Consider the following 20,690-nt stretch of genomic DNA (forward strand, 5'->3'; position numbering starts at 1 on the left):
AAGACCGGACAGTCAAGGCCCAAGAGACCTCAAGGGCTGCCTCCTTCCTGCACCCATTCTTTACAACGTGCAGTTTTTGCTTAGAAGGGGAGAAGAGCTAATAGTGACTGCAGGGGAGCCCTGAGCAGAGAGCAGATCAGTTAGGGTAGGTGTGGGGTAGGGCTCAGGTAGGCTCTGCCTGCGGAGGCCAGACTTTGCAGGAGGCCAGCTGTAGTGTCAACCCTGGGCTCAGATGCTGGGCAGGCTTGTGCCCCTGCTCCACGCCTGGTTTCCCCCTGGGCAGCCTGAAGGGGAGGCCAGGGAAGGAGTTCTCTCTGTTGGCCAGCCCTGATGTAGGATGTTCTCGTTGGGGACCTACTTGGTGAGCAGCAGCCACGAGCTGCCTCTCTGCGGGGTGCTTGCAGCAGCGGGATCCCATCCAGCCAGGACAAGCTTCCCAGAGTCCTCGTAGCTCAGCGTAACCACGTGGATCTGCCTTGGCAAGTCGGCTCGGATGGGATTTCCCAGCAGCCGGCCACAGGAGGGCACACGTTCACCTCCAGCTGGCTGCTGAAGTCTCTCTGCTGCTCCCAGGCAGGCAGCAGTTAGGGGTGCTGCCCTCTGGGAGAGTCTGGCAGACACTTTGGTGAGTGGGGCCAGCAAGTGGGATCGTCCCTCCCTAGCGAGCAGGATGGCAGGACCCCGACGAAGGCAGGTCATCCCTCGTGGGGTGTTAAACTCCTGCTGCTCAGCCTGCCAGCAGGACATGCTGCTACCTCCAGCCAGGAGCGTGGGGCCTAAGGGTTATTTCGCTTCTAATTCACTGGGCTGGGACATCAGGTGGCCTCTGCTCACTGCCTTCCGCCCTGCAGCACATGCACCTTGATACACAGAACATCCCAGCCCTCTGCTTCATGCCTACAGCAGGGACACGGTTTATCCCTTTTCAACTCCTTGTGCTGCCCGGGGCTCACTCTGCCCCCACGTCTTGCCAAAACAGGAGATACAGGCTCAGGCAAGGATAAGGACAGAGTTGCTTACACTCGGGTTCATCCCACACAACCATCTGACTGCAGTACTTTCAAGCTGTGAGCTTAATCACCCTCAGCCTCATCTAGAGTAAACGCAGAGGTGCAGGATGTCCCAGAGCAGCTCAGAGCCCAGACATGCTGAGCTGCCCTCTGGAGCTGCCCATCCCTCACTGCAGGGCTCTGGCACCAGCACAGGCAGCTTGCTGCAGCTCAGCTTCAGCATTTCACCATTTCACCAGGTCAGGTGCTTTCAGACCCCACGGGGACAAGCACACGAGCCTCCCACCCAGGCAGTCCTACCCCTCTCTCCTTCATCCCCTCCAGCTGCCCACGCAGAGCGCCCTCCTCACCTCTGTTGGGTCTCCAGATCTTCTCCATGCCGTGCCGCATGAGGACGATCCGGGAGAGCTCCGTGAAGGACTCTATCACGTTGAAGTTGCACAGGGGGCTGACCTCAAAGAACGTCATGCAGTTCTTCTCCGCGTAGGCCCGGGCCTGCTCCGTGGGCACCTGCCGCTTGAAGGCGAGGTGAAGCCTGTTCCCCACCAGGATCCGGGGGACACCAGGGGCATGCTAAAAAAAAGAAAAAAAGAAGTGAAGAAAGTCACAGTTTGCCTTTAGCCACGGCAGCCGACACCTGGTGTTCTACCTGGCTTCAACAGCAGTGACAGGCAACGGAAGAGAGGCTGCTCTGACTGCTGAGCAATCAATACTACACGATGAAGACAACTCATTTATCCCTCCCACAGTCCACTTCAGAGGGAACTTTCCTGTCTTTCTTGCCATTCCCAGGCCCTTTCCTGCTACTCCAGGATTATACCGAACCGATATTGATGGACAAACATTAAACCCTGCCTCTGCCTGTAGCGGCCTGCCATCACCTCCTCTCCCCAGCCGAGCCACGCTTGTCCCCAGACCAGAGGTGGCATCTCCCTGGGGTTTTGTTGGACTGCTGCCCTCCTGTGCCACGTTTCTCCCCAAACAGTCCCACACGTGTTTTGGGACACAGCTGGCACGGTAGGAAGCTGGTATGCTCCACGGGTTCTTCCCTTTGGCTTACCTCATCTATTTCCTTGATCCATCGATCTATCCCATCGAAGGACCAGCGGTTTGTGATGTCGTACACCAGGAGAATTCCCTGAGGGAAGAAAACACGCGATCAGTAAGTCATGTAGCAGGCAAACTAAAAGGGAGATGCACCTGGAAGACCACTGCTATGCCCAGAACCTAAAAGGCTAAGGAAAGGTTTCTCTAGTCACATTATTTGCATTTACTAGGCCTAAAATTCACATAACAGGTCTGTATGAACTTAGACCTGCTAGGGAAGGTTTTACTCCCGTTTCCAACAAGAAAGCAGCTCTGGAAGAGACACCGGTTTGTTTTGGCCTGAACAGACCCCAAAACACTTCAAAGCAGCAGGCTCTGCAGAGGAGGAACTGCCCCAGTGCCTCTGTATCCAGAGGAGAAAGGCTCTGCTTTGCACACCCTCCTCCTACCACAAACCTGATACACATTCACAGAGGGAGGAACAGTTTTTTTCTCTTCCCCTTATGCAGCACACCTGCAGTGAATGGCAGCAGCTCCCAATAAAGCAGCTCACCTATCTTCAAAACCTGTTCCTTTTCCATCCAGAACCCGTCTCATTTGGTCCTCCCGTTGCTGCCAAGGAAGCAGTGCAGTGACTGCAGCAATCGAGAGCTCTGGAGGACAGAGACCCCCAGCCTGGCACCCACACCAGACCCACCAAGGGCAGCCCATGCTCGCAGAGCTCCCAGAGGAGCGACGCTGGCAAACCCCCGAGGTCCTGCTGCAGGGTGCACAGCTCAAGGGGACAGTCCCAGTGCCAGCTGCAAAACCCAGAAGGACCAAGGAGGTGCCGGAGGGAGGAGGCAGGGGTAAGCCGCGTGCAGCCCAGCCCAAGAAATGTGCCCAGTGCCCAGGAGCAGCTGGGGGCACGGGGAGCTGCCTCGGTGCTGGGCAAGTCAGCTGCCAGCCACCCTCTGCTGGGAGCTGGGAACTCCAGCAACTCCACGAGCTGTGGCACAGTATTTTCAGCACCCTTGAAAAAAATAAAAATAAAAAAGGGTGCCTCCTGTGTCCCCATGCCCAAACACACCTTCCCTAACGCCACCCACATCTCACTGCCTGGCCACCTGCAGGGCTGGCAGCTGGGACAGGCACGGCCCAAGGAGGAAAAGTTTGTGCCTGCAGCCCCCACTGCAAGCCCTGGAGCATCGGCCCAGCTGATGCTGAGAATCATTTCAAGCAAGCAGTGAGTGCTGCAGTTGGTGTTCTGGCTTCTTGGCACCCTGTAATCAAGGGCATTTCAAGTGACAAGAGGCTCTTTGAGGTTACTTCGGAATTGGAACTGAAGATACCCTGAAGTGGGGACTGCAGGAGGCAGGGAGGGCAGGCCGGGGGCAGCCTGCACTGAAGCCATGCACAGACACAGGAGGGGGGCAGGAGCATCTTCCCTCCCCTCCAAGGAAGGTCTAGAGCTCATTCCTCAAGTCTATGGTCTTTTTGCAGCATCATTCCTAGAACAGTGAAGTCTTACACTCAAAATGAATGAGGCTTTCCCCCTCTCTTCTTCTGAAGGAGTGAAGGGGGTTCTCCTAAGTCTCGACAGGAGAAAAAAAAGTCTAGGAAGAAAGTTTTCACCCAAATAAAAAAGGCTCACAGAAACTCAAGCTAGTGCTTTTCAAGAAGCCAATCAAGAACTACCTACTATCAGGATATATTATGTTAAAGTGCATTTTGAAAAAACAAAAAGCAAGACTCAGCTTTCTTTTAATTATTGTTACATCTGTTTTGACTTCTGGCTTCCAAGGCTGTGCATGTGAATGAATGATAACCAGGAAATAACAAAGGCAGACGTTTGATGACCCCCTTCCAAGACAAATTGCCAGAGAGCTGAAGTCTACTTATTTTATTTCTGGACTGACGGCTTCCTTTAGCCAAGGGAAACAGACCAAGACCTAGTTTGTGAAGACTGCTTCTGCCAGAAATTCGCTCTAGGAGAACAGCGCTTTTCAGCTTGCTGGCAGCTCCAGCCTAGATCTGCTTTAGAGAGGAACACGGATTCACCACCAGCCAAAACACAGCCCCCAGTTCTCGGGAGCAGGGGGAAGGTCACGGCCGTGCTCCCTGCGAGGAGAGACGCCGTCTGCCAGCTCATCCCCAAGGTCATAACACAGCTCCGTGCGTGACATTTGGAGTTCAGGCTGTCAAGTCAAGCTTGCCAAAGCCACAAGACACCAAGGCCACGTTGTCTAACGCCTTGATCCTGTCCCCATCCTGCCCAGCACGGGCTTTAAGACCAGCTCTGCTTTCACCAGCACAAACTGGAGGAAGCAGCCCCAGAAGTGCCCAGCCCGTGGTGGCCCTGGGCTTCCCCAGGTGGCACAGATGTGCTCCAGACACCACATTTCCAGGGCACACATCCCCAGAGCACGCTGTCATCGCCGCGTTCTGCCCTGCAGAGAGCAGTGCGCAGACACGCACACAGACAGGGAGCTGGCTCCATCTCTGCAGACAGCTCCAAGTGAGATCTGTCAGGTTGTCTTTTCTATTTTTAGTTTTTAAACAAAAAAAGTGTGCAGAATTTTAATCAACTCAGCTAGAAAGATGAACAGATCCCCATTTGCAGCCTAAATCATCCCCTAAGTGCCTCGATGGCTGTCAGCACTTGAATGTCTCCATCCCTCTCAATATTTAGTTTCACAAGACATCCACCTCCGTGTCTTGCAGTAACACCTCGTGAAGGTATCCTGGAGCCCTCACCAACCCTCAAACAGCCTTTCCCCCTGCCTGCCTAGAGGTTTAGGGTGGAAGAAGAGTGGGCTGACCTGTCTCAGGTCTTTTCAGAGTTAATTTTCCAAGTTCGTTTCCACTCTGCTTTTGTTCCACGCTGCTGGGACTGCTGCAAGCCTGAGCACTCCAGTGACAAATTTCCACATGAGCACACGGTGCCATGAACACAGAGATCATCTGCTATCGTATCCAGCAGCACATGTGGACACTTAACTTTGCCAAAATCAAGCTTGTTTTCAGCAGGAGCTTGCACAAAGATCCGTCCCCATACCCAAAGGGGGAAATCAAATCCCGCCCCTGCCTCCTTGCTGCAGGTGCCTCGAGCAGGTTTACAAGCGATGTGCTTTGGAAGGTGGCAGACACAGCGTGCTCGCCCAGCAGAGCAGAGCAGAGCAGGCTTCTCAGCTGCGAGCAGGGGGCTCCAGCTGCTCACACAGGCCTGCAAGAACAAGGCTGGGAGAACTGAGTGCTCGCAGCAGTGCCAAAGCCTCAGCAGAGGACAGGGCAGCCAGGGAAGGACACTCGCTGGTGTCCTCCACAGGCAGAGCAGAGCTGAAGCTGCCCAAACACCCCCCCCGGCTGCACTTCTCCAGCCCGTAGGACTATCCGGCCCCAAACAAGGATCTGGCAGTGACGGCAGGCAGAACACTCTGTCCTGCCTTCTCCATCAGGGCCGGGCTCAGCCGCAGCTTTCCAGCTGGCACCGCAGGCCTTGGCTCGCAGCACAGCTACACCCTGCTGCCAGAGCGTTTCCCAACAGCGTTAACACATCGTGGGGGTTATTTATCACCAAGCTTTCCATAAACGTTTCGCCTGGCAGGGCCAGCTCCCCCAGCAGCTGGGCAGCCCTCTGAGTGACCCGGGGCAGGTAGGGTATGTGCAAGGCGCAGCAGCGCCTGCGTCTCGGAGGCTGCTGAGCTGCCAGGAGCAGCCAGCAGCGCCCTGCATACTAAGATGCCCCCACCAGGATAAACAGCAACTGCTCAAATCAGCTGCCTAAGCAGAACTCGACAGCATTCGTTATTCTGTTAGGGCTGCAGCTCTGCTGGAAGATGGGAGCATTTCTGAACGTTGATCACGACTTTCTGTAGGCAAACTATTCCTGAAGGACTTCATCCAGCACACTGTCTGGGACGTGCTGGCAAGCCGCGTTTCCAGCAGCAGTTTAAGTCACTGGCACATGAGGAGATCAGAAGTGACACTGGATCTGCGTCTTCCTTGCTAGATCAGGATGTGCCACCAGGATTCCTGCTGCCTTCAGCGATGACTGCTGGAAGAGACGCGTTGGCTCCCAGCAGCCGTCGGAGCAGCTGCTGCACACACGCAGCAGTTGATGCCGGTGTGCCTGCTCTGCTGTGGGTGTGCTGGGACCTTATTGCCAAGCAGAAACAGCCCAAGAGCAAACCAAAAGAGCTCTGAAGCACCTTTAAGCATCGCCAAATACCCTTCCCCATGCACCACACTGCAGCAGTACACAAATTCTGCAAGCCCCTGATGTTCCAGGTAATTCACTCCTCTTGCAAAGCCCAAGGCCAAGTGCCACCTCCCAGCTAAGCCTCCCAAGGGGCTAGAAGTTGGATGTCACACAGCTCTTGCCTCCCAGCGGAAGGGGATCACAGCTCTGCAGCTGTGAGAGCACCCAGCACGTGCCACAGCTCTGTCACAGCCAGCAGCAGAGCTGAGAGCTGCAGCCCAGCGGTTCACAGGAGCAGATGCTCACTGCTTGTTACCCACCTTCATTAGATCCGAGCCACAAAACCAAAACAAGAGCTGAGTTAGTTAACTCCTTACACCTCGGTCTCTTCTTTTGGCCAAGGAACTGGTTAGCGTGGGAAGGTCCCACCACACCTCAGCACCACCTCACCTTCAACATGGGTAGCACGAGATGAGATGCCAGTGCTGTTCTGAAATCAGGGACACTCCAGAGCATGTCAGTGACACCACAACACCTCTGCGTTGCGTTCCCACCTCCACCTTGCCCCTGGAGTCAGCACAACGTGGTCTGGGTGATGCTGCCCCCACCCCACCAGGCTCCTCTCATGCCCCAGAGCAAGACCCTGGAGCAGCATGGTGCAGAGCTGCTGGCACAACAAGCCCCAACGGGGAAGGGATGATGAAAGCTGCTGGGTTAGGAGAAGGGAAACGCAGACCCCAGGGAAGCAAGGAGAGAAAAGGAGGGAGGTCCCAGGCACAGTATGCCACAAGCCCCTGCCTTGAGCCAAATAGCTCTCTGCGTCCCTGAAGAGATCAGATCTGCCAGGCAGGGCAGGGAGGGAAAGCAAGAGAGATCTGTGACCCCAGCTGCAAATCCAGGGGTAAATGGGATTGTCCGACTTGGCTCAACAAGGGGCTGCTCCTCATTTAAAGCCGGTTCATCTGGGACAGCAGAACTACTTTGAGGTCTAAACAGCAGTGTGGAAACTAAGCCACGGACAGCCGGTGAAGGCACCCAGGTGCTCGGGAAGAGCCCTTCCACTTGGGAGGGAGCTGCCTGCGGCCCAGGCTGAGCAGAGAACAGCTCCGCGCTGTGCTGCACCAGGAAGGGGGGCTCATAAGTAGGTCTGGTTCCTGTCTGCAGGCTGATTTTCCCCTTGGCAATCAATCTCTGCAGGGTTTAACTTCAGAAGTTCTTATCACTCCACTCAAGAAACCACGAGGTGGGGATGGGAGCCAGGTGCGCTTCCCCTGCTTGAAGGCACTTCTCATTCCAAGCAGCTGTTTTGCCTATTTTCTGAAGCACTCGCCATTCAGATGCACTTACCCTCTTCTCAGTCAGCCCTGGGAAAAGCCAGGCCAGCCTCCTGCTTGCCCAACAGCCTCTCAAAGACCTCTTTGGACACCCAGCTCTGAGCCACTCTTAAAGCTCCCCTTGTGTTCCGTGCAGGAAGCTCAGCTCGGAGCCTCCATCCTCTACTCAAAAAAAAGAAACCCTTTTGCTGGGTTTCAGCATAAAGGTGCTCACTGCCAGTTTATACCAAGCTGTTCTTGAACAAGTATCACACTGCTCTTTAAACTGAGCTTTTCCCCCCGGCATCTCTCTTCTCTGCTGTATTTATTCTTCCTGAGCTTTTGGTAAGTTAAAAAATAAAAAAAAAAGAGCTGTTTCTCTTGCTTCCAGCTGGATTTGCATCAGGCTTTCTACATCAGAAGTTTTGAAGTCTGACAATACCAAGACAGAAGAGAAGAAAGACTAAAAGCAAAGCAGTCCAACACACAGCATCAAGTGTACCTCCAAAAAAGCAAGCACAGGAGCACTTCATTTTTTCCCCTTGCCTGAGACCACACAGGGTTACACTGCCTTTACGCTGTCAATAAAAATGGTATTGCCAATCTTCTAAGCAGCAGCTTTCACTGAGCAAGGAGAGCACTGCCCAGCTGTGCTGAAGTTGGCTTCTGCACACCAAAAATAACTACAGCTATTCAGGTCTGCTCCTGCAAAGATATTTGTCGTTCACATTTAACATCACTCCTGCTTTGGTTAACCATTAGGAGTTTAAATTAAGATGCTTTCCTTTCACTGAAAGATGTGGAGAGTCATTTAAGAGACAGAACCTGTATTCCTGCTAACGCAGGGATGTTGCTGGATTGCCACGTGGACACCAATCACCTGATGCCAAAACCAAAAGTTTTACTTCAAGCCACCTGGAGAAGACTGCAGCAGGACTCCAGGTGCCAGCCTTCAAAAAGCACCCGCTGATCAGTGCTCCACACAAGACCGTTTTTCAGAGGGCAGTGGAGATTTTTCACTTGGGAAGCTCCCCTCCTCCCCTGGGCAGGCTTGCTGCTTGGGCTGTTTTGTTGTTCTGACGGGTAGAGGCTGACTGTTGTGGCACCGCAACAGTTGTTTGGAACAGGGAGTTGTGGCACAAGCCGAATTGAGACCTTGAAGCATAAGCTACACTTTGCTGCCCAAGTAAGGTGCATGCTCCAGCACTCAGCATTAGAGGATTCACATTAAAAGGGCCTCTGCCAAGCCGGCTGATGGTGTTTGTTGTGAATGTCTCGAACCAACACCTTGACAAAGGCAGGCAGATAAGACGGATGAGGCGAGCTTTCCAGACTTTAAAGTGGGAGTTCCTACAGCAACACTGATGAATAAAACAGAAGGGCAAGATGTTACCTCCAAAGCAAAGAAGATCAAGAGCCTCACTGCGAGGACAGGAGATAAAAGCAATCCATTTCAAACTTAAGGCCGGCCACGTATACACCTTATCCCATCCAGCATCAGATGTAATAGCACAGAAAACAGGCTGCAGGAATTTGACGGATACGCTCTAGGTGCCTTCCAGCTCCACTTCAGCTTCTAGACAGACGTGTACATCATCTATCCAAGTATTCCCATCACTACTTTCATCTCTCCCATCTGCCCCAGATCACCACATGGCAGCTGTGTCCTGGCAGCAAGGTGCAGGCTCTGCTGGGCGAAGCCCTATGGAGACGTGGTGTTGCTCAGAGGAGCTCAGTCTGCACGAAGGGATGAAAGGCTGCTGTGCAGCAGCTTGGGAGAGCAGCTCATGCTGCAGATGGGTAAAAGCTCTCATTAACTTTCTGGACACATTAGGTGGAAGCCTACCCCTCTCTTCGGTTTCTATTGCCGAGTTGATTTGGGCATGGTGAGGGAAAGGACGCCGTCTCAAGCACAGGTTATATTAGGACCAAAGCGCTAGAGTATTCTGAAACAGCATGGACAGAGGGAAATTTCAACTCCCACATTGGACCAAGCGTGCAGGAGATCCTGCTCTCTCCCACCGCCCGTGGCACACCGCAGCACTCCCCACCCCGCACCGGGAAGTTGGCCTCCTCTTCAAAGCAGCTGCCTCAAAGCCATGCACGGCACCGGAGGCGTGCACAGACAAGGCTGAGACACCGGGGGAGATACCAACGGCGCATCCCAGGCTAAGTGCTTTCATGTCTAAAGCCCAAGTGAATATGCAGAACAGCTTAGGGAAGGAGAGCGTGACGGATTTTGCCAGTTTGCAAAGCAAGTCCGCAGCTACAAGAAGTGAAAAGCCAAGAGCAACAGTGGCAGAGGTTGAACAGAAATGGCAAATCTCCCAATGGCTCGGGAGCTGCCGGGATGCTGGCTCGGTCACTAAGTTGATGTACAGTTTTGGACTCAGTGCGTAGAAGGAAGAGAATTTTCCCAACTTTTTAAATTGTAAAACACCATCATTCATTTCACTTACTGAGGCTCTACCTAGGGGGACCCTGCCATGTTACTCAGGGGATGGCTATTGATACAAGAAAGCATTATAAACTAGCAGCAATTTTTCCAAAGGAGCAGAAGATTTCTCTAGCGTTCAGAACCAACGTTATTCTGGAGAAAGCCCCAAAGAAGCAGCTCAAAATTTAAACAGTTTCACGTTTTAAGGAGTCTACTTTAAGATCCAGTTGAGCTGCTCTAGTTTCAAGTTTACGTGCAAGCAGGAGAAACCTTATTTTTGGAACTGACTTGGAGGCAACGCAGACAAAGAACTCCTTTGGGAAAGCTGCTGTCATACTGAACCAAACCTAATAAACCTTGGAAGTTAGCATCCACATCAAAGCTAAGGGAGATCTCAGATTAGAATTGCCATGTCCTCTATAACCCCACCTTCACAGCCCCTGCCTAGAAACCAACAGCCTCCAACAGCCCTTTTCCACAGCTGTCTAGGAAAGTGTCACTCACTCCCATCTTCCCCATCGTTTCATAAAATGAGAAAACTAGACTTCAGGAATATATGTGGTACCTCTCCCTATTTATGGTTCTCATCTTTTTGATGCTTGATGCATTTCTCCTCAGAGCTCTTAAGGCTGTAAAAAAATTTAATGCCATCGTAAAGAAAAAGAAAGTGTGCTCCTGTCAAATAACTGAGGGCAGCACTTACCTGGGCTCCTCTAGAGTACGATCTGAAAATGGTACAAAATCTTCCTTGCCCTGATGTGTCCCTGCAACAAAGAAAACTAAAATTACACCTGTGAAATTTAGGAAGGAAAAAAAATAAAACACAAAGGACGAATTTCTCATTGGACTAGAAACCAGCCAGGGTAGATCTCATCAGTTCTTAGAACACGTGTGGTACATGAATTGCTCTGCAAGGTGTTTTCGGGAAGAATGTGAAGACGTGTGCTGGGTGCATCACCACCTTTGGTTACAGTCAGACATGCAGAGCTTCCTCACTGTCACTGTGCTTGTGACGTACAAGCATGTAAACCATTTTCTTCTCTCGCACAAAGCATCTTCTTCCTGGTTCCCTACAGTCCACTGGAATTCAAAGTACAAATGAGACTTCAGATCTCTTCTGTCACGGAGGAGCTGGCGTATCATAAAATGAACCTAACCACTGAAGATGGGAGAGACTGTCCTGCACTGTCTGGTCTTGTGGATTTTTTCCAACGTGTTTTAACCAAAGTAAGAGGAAGAATACACCTGGATCTGACAAACCTGGACCAGCATACCCAACACAGAGCTCAGAAACAAGCCTAAGGAAAAATGTTTCTAAAATGCTGTCACAACAAGGGGCTGTTTGGACACTGACTGCAACTCCTGACGCAGGAAATACGATTACATTACCAGCACCGAGCAGCGCCTCTGGGAGCATCTGGGACGGTAAGCCAGAGCTCAGCACGCTGAGCTGATTTAAGCAGTATACTCCAAAATGCATCAAGGCCGTCAGAGATATGGGATGGCGTGGGCCGTATTTGCTTCATACTGGCCCAGTGAAGACACGTTAATGACCACTGAGGAAGTTAATGAATCCCTCATACCAGATATGCACCAGATAAATGAAAAAGGCAGTGACCTCAAGCTTTAAGAGAGTCATTCAGGGATCTCATTGGTCCTGTACACCAGCCTAGCAGCCTGTGCTTTAATCTCCTTCCCTAACAATCAGATATTTGGTTGCATGAGGAAAGTAATGGTAAAAGATTGCATTAAGACATCATAAACCAACACTACCAGCTTTTCAGGTAAGGTTCTGGGCTGGTTCTCCAACTCTAGGATTCTCTCTCCAACTCAAGGATTATACTATAGAATGAAGATTTCAGGAGGGAAGCAGTGGGTAACTATATATACATGGAGCTCAAATGTTAAAATAGAAGTCTTACAAGAGAAACAAAAGAATATTAAAATCATATATAAACATATGGGTAGAAGAGATAAATTAGCTGTTAGAAACATGAAGACATTCAGCTCCTTGGAGATCAGGATTATAATTAAGCCATGAAGCTATACACTGTTAGAGTCAGTCACTGAGGCTGTTCCTCTTTCCTATTTAGGGAAGGCTGTTCCTCTTCCCTAATTTAACCAGTCACATGGATCATTAGCATTCCAGTTATTTCATACATGCTTTGGTAGACGTTTAATTTAATATTTTAGGGCCTGTGTCATTTCCTACTAGATCCAGGTGAAACGCAGAACAAGGGCAGCCTGTCTGTCCTTCCTATCTCATCTACAGGATTCTTGAGGCAGCTTCTCAGCAGTTTAAACCTCAGGACTCGAGGTCTTCTTCCAGTGCTGACAGATAAGGAAGGAACCACCCCTCGTGTGCAGTGTTCTCACATCTCCATCCCAGTGTCAGGTCACTCCAGTAAGCCCTGCTCTCCAGTTATTCACCGTACTCTGTGGCTGAGAGGTCTGTTCATCGCTCTCATTGGAAATTTCTACTCCAGTCCCTGAGCGATACCCAGGCTTCCACAGGAACTGAGGGCTTCACCCCTTTTGTCTTCCCAATTCTCTCATATTGATTTCTCATCCTAGGATTTCAGGGAAGTATTTATTTCCAAAACACTATCGTTCCCCAAGTGACTGAGATCTGCACGGGAACACAGTCAGGTATGACAGAGAAAGTCTCACGTTGGACCACTCTGGCAAAAGATAGCAAGCTGCTTGTGCTGCTCAGGAATGGAGAGGGGTCTGATTTGCCAGAATAACACTCTGGTACAAGGAGCTAGCAAGCCTCACCACCTGGCTGGGGCTGCTCTGCGCTCTCCACACCTTGGTGCCGCATCCCACTCGCAGGACCAGCTGCTCCGCTCACCAGTAATGTGCTCACAGCCAAAGCAGCTCAAAAACAAAGCTCACCAGAGTTCCAGCTTGACCCTTCTGCCGTCCAACAAGATGGTAGTGGTCTTGTAGTCAATTCCTAGAAGGAAAACAAAACAAAGTTGAGTTAACACTGAGCATGTCTTCAGAGATGGACAAGAAATCTGCTTTGCCCATCCACATCCATCGTTTCGTGTTTACATAAAGCGATGTAAAAACCGTCTTGCTCTGCTACATGGTTAGGAAGGATTACACAGCCTTGACAGAGCAGATCTCCTCTTCAAAGCAAAGCTTACTCCTGTGGAACTCTTCTCCCTCCTCCCTAAAAATACTGTTAACCCCTAGGAGGCTTTCTATTTCTCCATTATTGAGCAGAAGCTGTGAGGGCTCCAGCTGTAGGAGATGCAGCACTCTGCAGCGTTATCCCAGGTGTTACAGGATTCTGGGGGGTGAGCCAGAGATGAACAATTTCAAAGCATGACCTGCAGACCCAGCAGCCCAAAAGAACATCACTATCCGAAACATTCAAAGTACATTTTGGGAGGTGGTGATGCTGAAAAGCCTGTCCAGAGAATACAGTTTCTTCTTTCCAACTACGAAGACAAAAAAAATTGAGAACTCCTACAAGGCATGCTCACCTGCTACACTCGCTAATAAAAATACACAAATTAAAACTTTTCACTTCATTCAAAAGTGAAAACTCAAACTTGGTGGCAGATGAAGAGACTCCAACATCGATGCATTTTGGGACAACATTACTTTCTCTGTCGTCACCTACACTCATCCTTCAGGTTACTGCAGCAGCTCGTAGTGCAGAATAACAAGGGGCACAGTCGACGCGAGTGCCAAGCTCCAAAAAGCAGCCAGGGACGAGCCCAGCAGCCCCTCAGCTACAAACTCCACCAAGTCAGGGCAGGCTCCATCATTTCCATACCTTTTTTTCCTCCTTCTCTACAGAAAAAAAGAACTGAAGGGCTTCATATCTGGGTCACAGGGGGCTGCGAACTGGGTCAGGAAGTGAGGCTGACGCAGCTTCAGAGAAGGCTCCTGGTGCAGCTCGGGGCCATGCCCAGCAGGGCTCTCACAGAGCGCTGCCTCCGCACCAAACAGCACGGACAGGGGCTCCTCACAGAGCCCCAGTGCCAGAACAGGGCCTCCCCAGCACTGCCCCCCAAGACTGTGCCAACGAGCAACTCATTTGCACTGGAGACTGTTAAAAGCAGAGCCTGGTGACAGGCTGCACCCCTGCCATGCAGAGAGGAAGGTTGCAGCAGGGCAGCTCGGCTTGCAAGCAGCACCTCTGAGCCAAGCTGAGGGTGCTGCTCCCCGCCACCAAAACGTAGGGGCACAGCCAAGAGGATGTGCCCGGGGAAGCGGCTGTCCCACGGGCTCCAGCTGTGAGGTCTGGAGGCAGCCTGGAAAGCAGGAACAAATTCACAGGCATCTTTAATAACTCCACGCACCTCCACTTGGGTTACATCAGCTTCATTTTCTCCTCCAGCCACTAGATACCAAAGTCTGAACCTAAATTAGAGACCCACTCGTGTTCCTGCCCGGATTTCCCTTCCCCTGCACGAACGCCTCCCCGACAACCAAATGGGCAAGTTGGTCAATAAAGCAAATGGATTTGTTCCTGAGCCATCAGCAGGAATCCCGTTAGTGAACAACAAATTAGATTTCAGTCTTCGCAGGGTGCTATAAAAAGCAATAAAAGATAATTATCTTAAATTCCAACTATTTCCAGTGCTTTATCACAGAAAGGAGACGGTTTACGTTTTATCTTCCTCCAGAGGCGAGGGAATGATTTGTATTTGTTGTCAGGCAGACACAAATCTCCCCATGCCCAGGGACAGCGAGCGGGCCCGCCTGGCAGCCAGCAGGGAGCATCCTGACACCTCCCGATTCCCAAAGCGGGGCTGACCCCCCAGCCACTGCTCCCACCCAAAACGACACCGTGCACTTCAAAGCAGAGTAACACAGCCCTTCGGGAAGGACAACCACCAGCAAAGCACACAGCCTCCAGAAAGCACCAGCCAGAAACTTCCCGAGCTCCTGCTTCAACTGCTCCTTGCTCTGATGGTGCTCAGGGAAAATACCTGGTGGTGGTCCTTCGCTGCAGCGTCTGACACCTACAAAATAGGCCAGATGGAGGCTCCCAGACAGCCCAAGGAATTAACGTGCATTCAGGTGAAGAGCAGAGCTGGTTTGCCTTTTTATTCCAGGCTACATTCAGTACTGAAACATACCTGGTAAAGCAAGCTGGAAGAAAGCGATGCGCTTTTTACCTTGCACGTCTTCAGCAAAAACCCACCGACAAGCTCACTGGGGAGGACAAAGGCTTGCAGCCGCACCATCTGTACCTAACTTTATTTTTTAGGTCTGTTCTGTGGTTAGCTCAGTGCTCAGCCCAGGTCACACGTGCAGTCCCCACCCATGCAAGCCAAACGCAGGGCCCTGCAGTGCTGCTGCCCCCACGGGTCCCCAGCGTCCCTAAACCCACGGGACTCACCGGGGAAGCTGCCACTGGCTCCGGCCACTTCCTTGGGCACAGCAGCACAAATGGAAGGAAGGATGAGGGTTTTCCCTACAAAAGCCTTCTCCTAGGTGCTCGCCAAGCAGCCCTGCCTGCAGCAGCTCCCAGCTGGGGCTTGCCCCTTGTCCCAGGGCTCTGGGGACAGTGGGGACGGGGGCCACCGCCCCGCGGGGCGCAGCGGCCGCTAGATGCCACTGTCGCACAGAGGCTGCTGGCAGCACCACGGCTGCTCTTTTCTCTTTTGTCTTCATTTCAGGCAGCTCGGAAGCTGGTGAAGGGAAGTTTTTTTTAAAAAAATTCATTTCTGGAGTTGGCAGGGTTTCCCCCACCTGAGCATCACCTCTGCGCGCAGCAGCGCACAGCTCATTTCGAGACTGACATTTCGGCTCCGCCGGCGCAGGCTTTGATCCCCCGGAAGGGATGCGTGGCTGCAAAGCCCACGCGATGCTCCTGCGGCTCATGCAGCACCAGCCACCTCGCCACCACAGCCCCACGGGGCAAGCAGCGCTGTGGGGAGAGAAAGCAGCCTCGCTGAGAGCTCGTTTGTGTCAGCCCATCTCCTTCCTGACCGATATCTAGCATGATGCAACAAAACGAACGAAGCTTGGAGAACAAGTCCGGGCTGTTCTCTGTAATTGAGCATTCAGTTCGACTCCTCGGCTATTTTTCCAGCCCTGCTTTAGGCTCCTACCGACGCTGACGCCATCTCAGCCTCGCTCCCGGAGCAGCCGGGCGATCTGTTGTTGTCACACGGCTGCTGCCAGACATCCCGCTCCCCTCCGTGGAGCTGGGCTTCGTGCACGAGCATGGTAATCGCTCCCAGGCAGGGCTCCAAGGGATCCCAAACCTTTATTCGCTTTGCCACTCGGTACAAGGGAAACCTAAACACAAGCCACTTTCCCATGGGAATAGGCAGGGTGTATGTAGGAATCTCTGACCTGTTCCCGATTACTCATGCCGAGCACAGGATGCTTCACATCAACGAGAGCTGAAACAAAACTTGGCTTAGTTAAAATTCGGACTTCCAGCTAAAGCTTACACCTGACGTAAGCAGAAAAAGTAAAGCCACACCAAGAAGGGGCATTTTCTTCCAGCACGTGACAGTCAGTGCTTTGTGATCCCTTCTCCTGGGAACTTGGTGCCCTCATCGTGCCCCAACAGAGGCAGCAGCGGGCAGGCAGGCACACGGCCTGGGAAGTGGCACTGGAAAAGGCAGAGAGACAATGGGAGCAGGTATTTCATGCTGCTCGAGCTCTTCTTTTAAAGAGTAAGACATCACGAAAATTGCTTTAAATAGTTTAAGCAACCAAGGTTCTGTAAATGTCACTGCTGTAAGCACAGTAGTGTCTTGGCTTTATGCAAGATTTTGTTTCAGGAGAAAGAAAAAGGAGAGAGTTTGGCAGATACAGACTCAGGACTGACCCTGCCTAACGCCTGTGCAAGGGACCAGACAGGTTTCCTCTTCTTGAAGAGGAGGATCTGAGCCAAGCCTTCTCCATTTTCCTGTGCAGCAGTAAGGAGAGCACGTGGGTTTTCTCTCCTCTGGATTTCCCAGGTGATCCTCAGGCAGTGCTGGGATGCAAACAAGTCCAGCTCTCCGTAAGCAGAGGCAGCGAGGCCACTGCTGGAGCCAGTACTGCATTTCAGGTTTGTTATCAGCCCCGATCAACCATCCTCTTCCAGAGAGGCTCTGATAAGCCAACCCCAACCGCCAGCCCCACCAAACCCGTGTACACACACAGGTGGTGCTGCTGGAAGGAGCAGAGGGAGGAAGGAGCTCGCCCCACCTCGCAGCAAGCCCTCAGGGGTTTGCCTCCAGCCTTTCCCCAGGTCTGCTGCCAGCCTGCTGCAGTGCAGAATCTCCAGCTTGCATCCGTGGTGCAAAACACACAAATCACCTACGGATCTGGGGCAGAAGGCATCCCAGGTGACGTCCAAGAACTTCTTCCCAAAGGAAAGAACAAATGCATTCGAGTGAGATGCTGACACAGTTTTAAGACAAGCTTGCTTTCTGTCCTGGAGATGCTCTACTTCAAGTCCCTCACAGCTGGTGCTAATCTGTCCGGCCAGAGACGCTGCTGCCACTTCACTTCTGCAGCAGATTGCTTTCTGGTCATGGCAGCAATGAATCTACCCCTTACTTTGTTAGCCTACCCACAACAAAAAAACAACATACATTAGCTGAACTTCATAAAAAAATCTAACCCAGCCCCCAGCTTGCAGACATGCTCTGTATCATGCCATCTCAGCCTGTTGGTTTTTTTAAAGCAGGTTTTAGTTCATTTGTAATTCAAAAGAATTAGAGCCCATTTGTGATATAGGCTTATATATGGTCAGCAATCAGAACTTGGGGTATTCAGTGATGAGTCGGGACCTATCCTTCAATCAATGCATTATATAAATAGGAAAACAAGATAAATTGAGTAGACTCTCATTGCCCAACTACTGCTTTTAGACAGATTGGTATTTCATCTGTACACACAGCCAAGCAAAAGCAACTCCATGGTGTAACCCTCCCAAGAAACAAAGGCACCTGAGGTCTGAGGGAACACAAGGAAGGAGATGTGCCTGATCCATTGGGACCTGCAGAGGAACCCTGCTGCACTGGAAGTTCCAGTAGAGGCTCCCAAGCCACCCAGAAGCAGTCATCGTGCCATTGGGGTGCCTTTTGGAGCAAGCCCAGGACCCATTTCCATTTGGGACGGGGCACCTCTGCCATCAGCACTGCCAAAGCCACGACACCACAGCTGTCTGAGGACGCTGCATTATCACCCAAACACTTCTGGTTTTGTGTAGGTCTAGGACAAAGTTCTCAGGTAATGATTTTCGTAAAGCTTCCTTAGATTGCCAGCCCTTGATGTTGGGACCTAAACCCCAGCACCTCCTCATGGCCATGACTTGAGTCGAATTCCCCTCTGCACGGCTGCCCCAGACGTCCTCCCCCACTCCCGTGGGGTGCTTCTGGAGCAGGGTGCAGCACACCACGAGCCGCGAACCCCTGAAGAGCAAACCTCAGCCAGCTCCATTGGGAGGAGGAATTAAGCCCCATTAAGGAGGGGAAGAGGCTTAACGCTACCCTGGCCAGAGCCTGCTGGGATCTGTGGGGAGAGCAGAGCTGGAATCAGAAACACAGCACACGTGCCCAAGATTTAACTTTCTGCAGTGTCCTGGTGACCTCAGGTAACCGGCTTTGAGGAGCTGGTTGTGATGCTCTGTGCTGAAGATGCTCAGGAGAAAGCGATGTAGTTCCCTATGAGCACCTGGCAAATAAATACCTGAAAGAAAAAAAAAAAACAAAAAACAAAAAAAAACACACACACACACAAAGACATGCTGTGTTTGTAAAATAGGAGAACGACATCAAGGGTACTGAGCATACCCCATTTCTCCTGTGCCTTGGGCAGCACTGAACACCTCAGAGTCAGCGTGGCAGACTATGGAGAGAGACTGCAACAAATCTATAGTACCAGTGTCATGGAAATCCTTACTGACACACAAGGATGGATCAGAAGTCCTGAGCATCTAGTATATGGCTGGTCTTAAGGAAGTGAAAACAAACGCTTAGAACATAAGCCCAAAGAAATAATATAGGGCAGGCAACAGAATGTAAATAGTCTTTTCTTCCTTTCTGTAGAAGGAAGATGTTACGAACAGATCTCCAGCACAGCTTCTTGGCAGGAAGGACTTCCAGAGCTGCAGCTAAGCAGAGATGGGTAAACCTGACTTATAGCCTTTTACATCAAGATACAGCCTTGGACGAGAACACCGCACACAGTTCTGAGTTCTCAGAAGGAGGTGTGAGAGCAGGGCAGGAGGCTCAGCAGTGCCGTAACCCCGCTCAGCTCCCACTGCAGGATGAGGACCAGCAGCAGCTCCGTGCCTGAGGGGCAGCAGCCGAGCACACGTCCCCAGCAGGCAGGGCCAGGAAGGTCCTTGGACAGCTGAATCAGATGGTGCTGATCACGGCCAAACGAGCTCAGACCATGCAGCACGGTGCTGCCTGGGCATGGAAAGGAACAAATTCACCTGTGCACACCGGAGAGGCACAGCCCACCTCCGCAGAGGAAACGCACACTGCGTGCGAGACACAAGCTGCTGAAAGCTCCCTCCCTCTCCTCCACGCAGGGCTCGTGCCGACCTTTCAGGTGGGTTAAAAGAACAAACAAACAAGGTGTTAAACTTGCACCAGGAGCAGCGCAGCGAGCGGCGCACACAGCAGGCTCCGTACCGGCGTGCTTCGGTTCTCTGCTCCAGCCTGAAGCAGTCAGCGCAGAACTTAATTTATCCCAAATGCCAGCAATAGCTGAGAAGTGTCCAAAGACGACTGCTTGCTCTGCCAAGTCCCTGGGTGCTACAGATGTTAACAAAAAGCTTCTCAGCCACGACCGACGTGGCTGGGTTTTGAAGCCCAAAGCCCTGCCCTTGTGCGTGCCGGCCGGGCACGGGGAGCAGCCGGGCACAGCACCGGCCACGCGCTGGCAGGGCAGCAGCACGGGGCCACCCGGGACACAGCAGCTCACATCCTGCACTTGTCCTCTGTAGAGCAGTGTATGGTGATAAATACGGCCGGTAACAGTCATCCTACAGCCACTGAACCCAGCAGCCAAGTCGCTCCAAGCAGCATGAAACAGAACACGAAGCCAGCACCATTAAAAGTTCCACGTACCTTATCTTCAGTTGTTTTTTTTGTTTTGTTTTGTTTTGTTTTTGTCCCCCCTTGACTTGTGCTTTTTGTGCCTTCACCAGCCTACAAGCAAAGGACAGCCAGGGCTGAAGATTCGTACCAGAATTGTTCACTTGTGGGCGAAGGTCAGCACAGAAAGCGCTGTCACTCCATTGCTAGTCAAACGAGGCAGATGAGCACAGGAGTCACAGCAGCCCAAAAGGTCCTTGTAAGCCACTGGACGGAAATTCAAAGCACACATGCTAGGGAAGGTGTCACTGGGCAACGTGCACTGACTGCTGTGCCAAAACCAAAACCCTCCTCCCAGGCAGAAGGCAGCTGCCGGGGCCAGCACGGGAAGGATTTGCGCACCGCGGATGCATCATCTGTAAGTTACACCGAACTGTTTAGAAAAATGTGCTATGAGCACAAACAGCAGCTGACGAAAAAACCAAATTCAACCCATTCAAATAACAACTAATGAAGTCATCCGACCTTAAAAAAAATGTGCTGTGTACGGCAGCACATTAGCAGCAGCAATGCAGCCAGTCAGCTCAGAGCTGCAAGCCACAGGAAAAAACCCTTCCAAACAACACATGAGCTCATCGGCTTGAGTCATGCATTCAATTACCCACTCCTTAGATTGAC

At 51.8% G+C, this 20,690-nt stretch overlaps 1 protein-coding gene across 1 annotated transcript in view; it reads right to left on the reverse strand.

Annotated features, from left to right (window-relative positions):
* The window catches only part of RAB40C (RAB40C, member RAS oncogene family), a 31,798-nt gene that overhangs the window by 3,167 nt on the left and 7,941 nt on the right, over positions 1 to 20,690 (reverse strand). Inside the window, exons 2-5 of the mRNA XM_084536311.1 lie at positions 12,886 to 12,946; positions 10,691 to 10,751; positions 2,071 to 2,148; positions 1,361 to 1,583 (exon numbers count right to left, since the gene is read on the reverse strand). Coding sequence (XP_084392437.1) covers positions 1,361 to 1,583; positions 2,071 to 2,148; positions 10,691 to 10,751; positions 12,886 to 12,946 — 423 coding nt within the window. The remainder of the gene's footprint in view (positions 1 to 1,360; positions 1,584 to 2,070; positions 2,149 to 10,690; positions 10,752 to 12,885; positions 12,947 to 20,690) is intronic.

The sequence above is a fragment of the Aythya ferina genome, assembly GCF_964211825.1.
Source record: "Aythya ferina genome assembly, chromosome: 15".
Lineage (NCBI taxonomy): Eukaryota > Metazoa > Chordata > Aves > Anseriformes > Anatidae > Aythya > Aythya ferina.